This window comes from Hyla sarda, chromosome 3 (genome assembly GCF_029499605.1).
Source record: "Hyla sarda isolate aHylSar1 chromosome 3, aHylSar1.hap1, whole genome shotgun sequence".
Taxonomy (NCBI): Eukaryota; Metazoa; Chordata; class Amphibia; order Anura; family Hylidae; genus Hyla; species Hyla sarda.
The window spans coordinates 316,838,331-316,847,875 of NC_079191.1; the positions used below are offsets into that span (position 1 = coordinate 316,838,331).

The 9,545-nt window shown below is 45.6% G+C and overlaps 1 protein-coding gene across 1 annotated transcript; it reads left to right on the plus strand.

The window, feature by feature from the left end:
• The first annotated feature begins 1,008 nt into the window (after positions 1 to 1,008).
• Positions 1,009 to 4,238, plus strand: LOC130360781 (protein spinster homolog 1-like). Its single transcript, XM_056563349.1, has 2 exons — positions 1,009 to 1,276; positions 2,622 to 4,238. The coding sequence occupies exon 2, from the start codon at positions 2,647 to 2,649 to the stop codon at positions 4,159 to 4,161; it is 1,515 nt and encodes a 504-aa protein (XP_056419324.1). The 5' UTR covers positions 1,009 to 1,276; positions 2,622 to 2,646; the 3' UTR covers positions 4,162 to 4,238.
• The last annotated feature ends 5,307 nt before the right edge of the window (positions 4,239 to 9,545 follow it).

Consider the following 9,545-nt stretch of genomic DNA (forward strand, 5'->3'; position numbering starts at 1 on the left):
CTATCTCGGATATACTGATGAGATTTTCTAAATATTCTGTGGATTTGAGACATTACATTATTGAGGTGGTAGATTTTGTGTTAAAACACAATTATTTTATGTTTGGTAACAATTTTTATTTGCAGCGCACGGGTGCTTCAATGGGAGCAAAGTCATAACCAGCTCGGGCTAAGCTTTTTGTTTTTTGGTGGGAGGAGCAGTTTATTTTTTCTGACACCAATCCATTTTCCACATGCCTCGCATGGTATGGGAGGTATGTAGACGATGTGGTCATCATTTGGTCGTCCGACCATCTGACCGTTGATGCATTCATGACATATATCAATAATAATCGGTTAAATCTTAAAGGGGTATTCCAGGCAAAAACTTTTTTATATATATCAACTGGCTCCAGAAAGTTAAACAGATTTGTAAATTACTTCTATTAAAAAATCTTAACCCTTTCAGTACATATGAGCTTCTGAAGTTAAGGTTGTTATTTTCTGTCTAAGTGCTCTCTGATGACACCTGTCTCGGGAAACGCCCAGTTTAGAAGAGGTTTGCTATGGGGATTTGCTTCTAAACTGGGCGTTGCCCGAGACAGGTGTCATCAGAGAGCACTTAGACAGAAAAAAACAACCTTAACTTCAGAAGGTCATAAGTACTGAAAGGATTAAGATTTTTTAATAGAAGTAATTTACAAATCAGTTTAACTTTCTTGGAACTACGTATGCAGAATCCTGGACACGGACCCTAGCTGGAGGCACCTACTCACGCTTGGAACTATATATATATATATATATATATATATATATATATATATATACACACAAATCAAAAAATATGTTGCAGTCTCCTGTAATACCTTTTTTATCGGACTAACAGAATTTTGTAGAGACAAGCTTTCAGGATTCCTCCCTTTATCAAGTCCAATAGACAAGGACTAATGATCAAAGGACTTGATAAATTATCAGGGAGGAATCCCAAAAGCTTGTCTCTACAAAATTCTGTTAGTCCAATAAAAAAGGTATTACAATCTGCATCACTGGACTAATACGGCTACTCACATTTACTATACAGATATACACATACCTGAAGATGGTTTAGAACCCTGTGATGTCACACATGCTTGTGATGATGTCACCGTAAGCTGTACAAGGAGGTGCGCGCCGGCTGCAGTCTCTTCAGTGTGTTTTGCATTCACAACCTGTGGTGCAAAGTGTTTGTTATAGAGTTTCTATTTGCGATAGAGAATTCAAGATTTTGACCGTTCCTTGTCTGAAGAGAGAACCACAAGGTAAGTCTCAGCCTCTTCTATTCATACATACACAGGGCTTTTTGTTTGACAGTTTTTTTTATTGTTGTTGCTTTTTTTTTTTTTTTAGCAAAAAAAAACAAGAAATTAATTTCCAAAAGAAATAACAAAAGTTATATTTCTCATAGCATTGTGACAATACTTGGCTTAGGCATTAAACATAATAAAACGCACAGATAGTATCATGACCAGAGCTTTTTCTTGCAAAACTGCTAAAATGCAATTATGCCCAAAAAAGCCCCCAAGAAAAAGAGTCCTAATTCATGAAGTTCTAAAAGATATAAGTCTATGAGAAAGTTTTGGTGATGTAGTAAAAGAATGACAGAAAGATTAGGGCAGAAATATAATATTATATAATAGAATTCTGTGTGTACTAACAATAGAAATACTCTGGGTACTCCGAAAGGGAAAACATTTTTCAAATCAACTAGTGGCAGAAAGCCATATAGGGTACGGATAGATCCCAATGAGATGGGGTAGGTTCATTATTAGTAGATGTATATAGCGGAATAGCCCAATTGTATCTACAGTATGAAGTTCACATGGCCCAGTGACCATACAGCCAAGCCCTTATAATCCGCCATTACTAGGACAGATTCAGGGTTGTTGGATATAACTAGGACCGGACAGGTTTAGGGTTATCAGATATTACTAGGACCGGACAGGTTCAGGGTTATCAGATATTACTAGGACGGGACAGGTTCAGGGTTATCATATATTACTAGGACCGGACAGTTTCAGGGTTATCAGATATTACTAGGACCGGACAGTTTCAGGGTTATCAGATATTACTAGGACCGGACAGGTTCAGGGTTATCAGATATTACTAGGACCGGACAGAATCAGGGTTGTCAGATATTACTAGGACCGGACAGGTTCAGGGTTATCAGATATTACTAGGACCGGACAGGTTCAGGGTTATCAGATATTACTAGGACCGGACAGGTTCAGGGTTATCAGATATTACTAGGACCGTACAGGTTCAGGGTTATCAGATATTACTAGGACCGGACAGGTTCAGGGTTATCAGATATTACTAGGACCGGACAGGTTCAGGGTTATCAGATATTACTAGGACCGGACAGGTTCAGGGTTATCAGATATTACTAGGACCGGACAGGTTCAGGGTTATCAGACATTGGTAACCTCAGGGAAGACGTCTCCATATAAAACACTTATAGAGAAGCGTCTTCTTCTGAGGCTGCGATGGTCTTAGTGTTATCTTGTGGTTCTGTGCTGGACATTTCTGCTCTGTATGAAGGATCTATTGTATAATGACAGGAATGATGACATGTTGTCTAATGTGTTCACTTATCTCTCTCTCTAGTGTTTTCAGGCTCTGACCTGTGACCATGGCCTCTCCACAAGACCCATTGCTGAAGGAGGAGGAAGAAGCAATGGAGGACCATAGTGATATGGATGTAGAAAAGGGCGATATCCCTGAGAGGCAGAACCTGCCATCTCTAAGCGTGATGTCCACCGCACGTTCCATCATCACCGTAGTGATCCTCGCCTTTGTTAATTTGCTCATCTATGCAAATCGCTCCAGCGTGGCGGGGGTGCTGCCTTATATACAGAAAGCATATGACACCAATGCTAGTCTGTCCGGCTTATTGAATACATTGTTCATTGGAAGCTACGTGCTGGTCGCACCAATTGCCGGATATTTGGGCGACCACTGTAATAAGAAATATACTGTTTGCGCAGGAGTCATCGTTTGGCTGAGCATGACACTTACCCTGTCATTCATCCCTGACGGGTACTTCCTGCTCTTCCTGCTGACGAGTGGACTGGTTGGAGCCGGAGAGGCGACTTTCTGCACCATCGCCCCCTCCATCATTGCAGACCTTTTTACAAGTGACCAGCGGACCCGCATGCTGAACGTGTTTTACTCCGTCATACCTGTAGGCTGCGGACTAGGATACATCATCGGGCCCAAAGTGACTGATGCAGCAAGGGGCGATTGGCACTGGGCATTTCGGGTCACCCCTGGCCTAGGCCTCATAGCTGTGGCTTTGATGATTTTGGTCACAAAGGAGCTTCCAAGAACGACTACAAACGGGAAGAAGAACAACAAATCCCAGAAGTTTGCCAAATGGGCGACAGATCTGGAAAAACTATTTAAAAATCGAAGCTTCATGTTAACCACCATGGGATCGACGGCGGTATCCTTCATAGTGGGAGCCATAGGTGTATGGGGTCCGTCATACCTGACCCACGCACGAACACTCCTACAAGAGAAGGACCCTTGCCGTGCTGAACCGTGTGACTATCACGACATCCTAATATTTGGTGTGGTTACAGTCGTTTCCGGCATTCTGGGAGTTGTAACAGGGACGGAGATAAGTAAAAGATATCGCAAATCCAACCCACGGGCGGACCCACTTGTGTGTGGATGCGCGATGATGCTCTCCGCCCCTTTTCTTCTGTTGGCATTGACTTTTGGCAACATCAGCCTCGTTGCCACCAACATCTTCATCTTCATCGGAGAGACGCTTCTGTCAGTAAATTTCACCCTCATATCTGACATTATACTAAAAGTAGTAACTCCGTGGAGGAGATCTTCAGCCCTGGCCGTGCAGATGACAATCTATCACCTCCTAGGTGACGCCGGCAGCCCGTACCTCATCGGCCTGATATCTGACACCTACGAACGAGGATATGCCAAATCCCCTCTTCTGAAATACCGCAGCCTGGAGTATGCCCTCATGACCTGCACCATAATGGCAGTCATCGGAGGGGCCTTCTTCATGGCCACGGCCCTATATATAGAGAGGGACGAAAAAGAAGCAGAGATGGAATCAGAACCTCCGTCATCCTCCTCCTCCTCACTGCTTCCTGCCGATGAGGACCGCGCTTCAGACTGAGGAAAAGTCATTGCTTACCTTTATCTCGTTTACTTCATTAAAAAAAAATTAAGAAAAAAATAACTGCATTTGTTCTATGTTCCACTTTACCCCTTATTCTCTACCCAGGGGCGGACACAGACAGCAGAGGGCCCTTGAGCAAAGAATGTGCCTGTGCCCTCCCCCCCCCAAAACATCAATTGTTCAGCACCCCCCCTCCATGTGTCACTTACTCAGGTGGACCCCCATATGTCACTTGCTGTATAAGTTTCTAATTATTGATTAAGGCCTCCTATATGCCGCAGCTCATTCAAGCCCCCCACATTAGGTAGCATAGATTCCCAACATTAGGTAGCATAGATTCCCCACATTAGGTAGCATAGTTTCCTCACATTAGGTAGCATAGTTTCCCCACATTAGGTAGCATAGATTCCCTACATTAGGTAGCAGTTTCCCCACATTACGTAGCATAGTTTCCCCACATTAGGTAGCATAGTTTCCCCACATTAGGTAGCATAGTTTGCCCACATTAGGTAGCATAGTTTCCCCACATTAGGTAGCACAGATTCCCCACATTAGGTAACATAGTTTCCCCACATTAGGTAGCATAGTTTCCCCACATTAGGTAGCACAGATTCCCCACATCAGGTAACATAGTTTCCCCACATTAGGTAGCATAGTTTCCCCACATTAGGTAGCATAGATTCCCTACATTAGGTAGCAGTTTCCCCACATTACGTAGCATAGTTTCCCCACATTAGGTAGCATAGTTTCCCCACATTAGGTAGCATAGTTTCCCCACAATAGGTAGCATAGTTTCCCCACATTAGGTAGCACAGATTCCCCACATTAGGTAACATAGTTTCCCCACATTAGGTAGCACAGATTCCCCACATCAGGTAACATAGTTTCCCCACATTAGGTAACATAGTTTCCCCACATTAGGTAGCATAGTTTCCCCACATTAGGTAGCATAGTTTCCCCACATTAGGTAGCACAGATTCTCCACATTAGGTAACACAGTTTCCCCACATTAGGTAGCATAGCTTCCCCACATTAGGTAGCACAGATTCCCCACATTAGGTAACATAGTTTCCCCACATTAGGTAACATAGTTTCCCCACATTAGGTAGCATAGTTTGCCCACATTAGGTAGCACAGATTCCCCACATTAGGTAACATAGTTTCCCCACATTAGGTAGCATAGTTTCCCCACATTAGGTAGCACAGATTCTCCACATTAGGTAACATAGTTTCCCCACATTAGGTAGCATAGCTTCCCCACATTAGGTAGCATAGTTTCCCCACATTAGGTAGCATAGTTTCCCCACATTAGATAGCACAGATTCCCCACATTAGGTAACTGTCACGATTCGACTGGCTGGAGGTGGATCCTCTGTGCCAGAGAAGGATTGGCGTGGACCGTGTCGGTGGACCGGTTCTAAGTTGCTACTGGTATTCACCAGAGCCCGCCGCAAAGCGGGATGGTCTTGCAGCGGTGGTAGCAACCAGGTCGTATCCACCGGCAACGGCTCACCCTCTCTGACTGCTGAGATAAGCGCGGTACAAGGGAGAAGACAAGAGCAAGGTCGGACGTAGCAGAAGGTCAGGGCAGGCAGCAAGGATCGTAGTCAGGGGCAACGGCAGGAGGTCTGGAACACAGGCTAGGAACACACAAGGAAACGCTTTCACTGGCACAATGGCAACAAGATCCGTCAAGGGAGTGCAGGGGAAGTGAGGTATAAGTAGGGAAGTGCACAGGTGGAGGTACTGATTAAACCTCATGCGCCAATCAGTGGCGCACCGGCCCTTTAAATCGCAAAGACCCGGCGCGCGCGCACCCTAGGGAGCGGGGCCGTGCGCGCCGGGACAGCACAGACGGGGAACGGGTTTGGTAAGCGAGTCGGGATGCGCATCGCGAGCGGGCGCATCCCGCATCGCGAATCGCATCCCGGCTGGGAACATTATCGCAGCGCACCCGGTCGGCAGGTCTGACCGGGGAGCTGCGAATAGGAGAAGGGGACCCGGAGGGAGGAGAGGGGACCCTGAGCGCTCGGCGTAACAGTACCCCCCCCCCCCCCTTGGGTCTCCCCCCTCTTTTTGGAACCTGAGAATTTGAGGATAAGATCCTTGTCCAGGATGTTGTCCTCAGGTTCCCATGATCTCTCCTCTGGGCAGCAATTCTCCCAATCAAACAAAAACATTTTTTTACCTCTGACCGTCTTGGATGCCAGAATTTCTTTCACCGAAAAAACGTCAGAGGACCCGGAAACTGGAGTGGGAGAAACAACTTTGGGAGAGAAGCGGTTAAGGATGAGAGGTTTAAGGAGAGAGACATGGAAAGCATTAGGAATACGGAGAGAAGGAGGAAGAATGAGTTTGTAAGAGACAGGGTTGATTTGGCACTTGATTTTGAAAGGACCAAGATAACGTGGTCCCAGTTTATAACTGGGGACACGAAAGCGGACATACTTGGCGGAGAGCCATACTTTGTCTCCGGGAGAAAAAATGGGGGGAATTCTTCTTTTCCTATCGGCATGTTTTTTCATCCGGGATGAGGCCTGTAAGAGAGAATTTTGAGTCTCTTTCCATATGGTGGAGAAGTCCCGAGTCACCTCATCAACAGCGGGCAAACCAGAGGGCATGGGAGTGGGAAGAGGGGGAAGAGGGTGACGGCCGTACACCACGAAGAATGGGGATTTAGCGGAAGATTGAGAGACTCTGAAATTGTACGAGAATTCGGCCCATGGTAGAAGATCTGCCCAGTCATCCTGGCGGGAGGAAACAAAATGTTGCAAATAGTCACCCAGAACCTGATTAATTCTTTCTACTTGCCCATTGGATTGGGGATGATAAGAAGACGAGAAGTTTAATTTGATTTTGAGCTGATTACAGAGGGCCCTCCAGAATTTAGACACAAATTGAACGCCTCTATCCGAGACGATATGCGTGGGCAGCCCATGAAGGCGAAAAATGTGTATAAAAAATTGTTTCGCCAACTGAGGCGCAGAAGGAAGACCTGGAAGAGGGATAAAATGTGCTTTCTTGGAGAATCGATCAACGACCACCCAAATAACTGTGTTGCAATGGGATAAAGGTAAGTCAGTAATAAAGTCCATACCAATCTGAGACCATGGTCGTTCAGGAACAGGCAGAGGATGGTGGAGACCAGCAGGCTTCTGGCGAGGGGTCTTGTCCCGGGCACAGACTGTACAAGCCCGCACGAAATCAATAACATCAGCTTCCAGGGTAGGCCACCAATAAAATCGAGAGATGAGCTGGATGGATTTTTTGATGTCAGCATGGCCTGCGAGGTGTGAGGAGTGTCCCCACTTGAGAATCCTGAGGCGCTGGCGTGGAGAGACGAAGGTCTTCCCTGGAGGAGTTTGTCTGATGGAAGCTGGAGAAGTGGAGATCAGACAGTCCGGAGGAATAATGTGTTGCGGGGAAGCTTCCACTTCAGAGGCATCCGATGAATGAGAGAGGGCATCAGCCCTAATGTTCTTGTCAGCAGGGCAAAAATGAATTTCAAAGTTAAAACGGGCAAAGAACAACGACCACCTAGCCTGGCGAGGGTTCAGCCGTTGGGCAGACTGAAGATAAGAGAGATTCTTGTGATCAGTGTATATAATAACTGGATGTTTGGATCCCTCCAGCAGGTGCCTCCATTCTTCAAGCGCCAATTTTATGGCCAGTAGTTCTCGATCACCAATGGAGTAGTTTTTCTCTCCGCCGGAGAGAAGGTCCTAGAAAAGAAACCACAAGTAACAGCATGCCCGGAAGAATTTTTTTTGTAGGAGTACTGCTCCAGCTCCCACCGAGGAGGCGTCTACCTCCAGCGAGAAGGGCTTAGATGGATCAGGTCTGGAGAGTACGGGAGCAGAAGAAAAGGCAGTCTTGAGATGATTGAATGCATCTTCCGCTTGGGGAGACCAGGACTTAGGGTTGGCGTTTTTCTTGGTTAGGGCCATGATAGGAGCCACAATAGTGGAAAAGTGCGGAATAAATTGTCTGTAATAATTGGCAAACCCCAAAAAACGTTGGATAGCACGGAGTCCGGAGGGGCGTGGCCAATCCAATACGGCTGATAGTTTATCTGGGTCCATTTGTAGTCCCTGGCCAGAGACCAAGTATCCTAGGAAGGGAAGAGATTGACATTCAAAGAGACATTTTTCCATTTTGGCATATAATTGATTGTCCCGAAGTCTCTGAAGAACCATGCGGACATGCTGGCGGTGTTCTTCTAGGTTAGCAGAAAAAATCAGAATATCGTCTAGGTAAACCACAACACAAGCATAGGCGTGCGCAGCCTATTGCATTAGGGTGTGCACCCTAAAGCACAAACTCACGCCGCACGCGTATATGTCCGCCATTACCAGCGGGTCCCTGGCTGCGATCAACAGCCGGGACCTGCCGCACATGATCCGGGCATCGCTCCGATGCCCGTGGTTATGCTTAGGGCGTAAATGTACGTCCTGGTGCGTCAAGTACCACGTCATCAGGACGTACATTTACGTCCTTCATCGTTAAGGGGTTAAATGGAACTTAATAAAAGGTATATTTTATCATATGGAAGGTCCCTATTCAAATCAGTGCCTATAAAGGTATGTAGGTTGGTTTTGAGCTAGCTAGGTCAGTTGGTAGCTAGGTGGATTGGTAGTTGATAGCTAGGTAGATAGCATGTAGGCAAAGTCAGATCACAATACACAGTGTCACTTCACACTTTGTATGTTTAGTTCACAAATAGAGCAACTGATAGAGTCACTTCATACAATCATAGATGCATAGCCTCTAGTGTTATTCAAAGTGCATATATAATTAGGTGTTACTGTTTCACATTTTGTGTAAACTGCACATTCATAAACATAAGGTGCATAACTTTGCCTTGATGTCAGGACCCTTGTATAGTTGCACAAAGTCCTGTGTATTACATCGGGTCCCTATATTAGCACCAGGTAATGTATTCACTGTTCACGTCCCAATACTGCGCTATTGCATTAGTGCCCGTCACTGGTGGCCCGTGAAGCGATATTAGAAGAATACACGCTACAACGTGATCCCTGATTAATTAAAGCATGTAGGATCACCTATGGCAATGTGAACGGAGCCCAAATACTTGAAACCAGCTACCACTACCTAGGAAACAGCGAAGTGCAATGGCTTAGTGTTATACAATCTGCAGCCAATGCATAACAAAGGAAGCTGTGTACATGTGTGGATTAGGAAATGGAGTGAGGGGCACTAGTGCAATAGCGCAGTGTTGGGACATCTGCAATAAAGTGAACAGTGAATACATAACCTGGTGCTAATATAGGGACCCCATGTAATATACAGGACTTTGTGCAATTATACAAGAAGGGTCCTGACATCAAGGCAAAGTTATGCATGTTATGTTTATGAATGCG

Bases quoted from the DNA above. Each gene is read 5' to 3' on its own strand.
- LOC130360781 (XM_056563349.1), top strand. From the start codon at position 2,647: ATGGCCTCTCCACAAGACCCATTGCTGAAGGAGGAGGAAGAAGCAATG.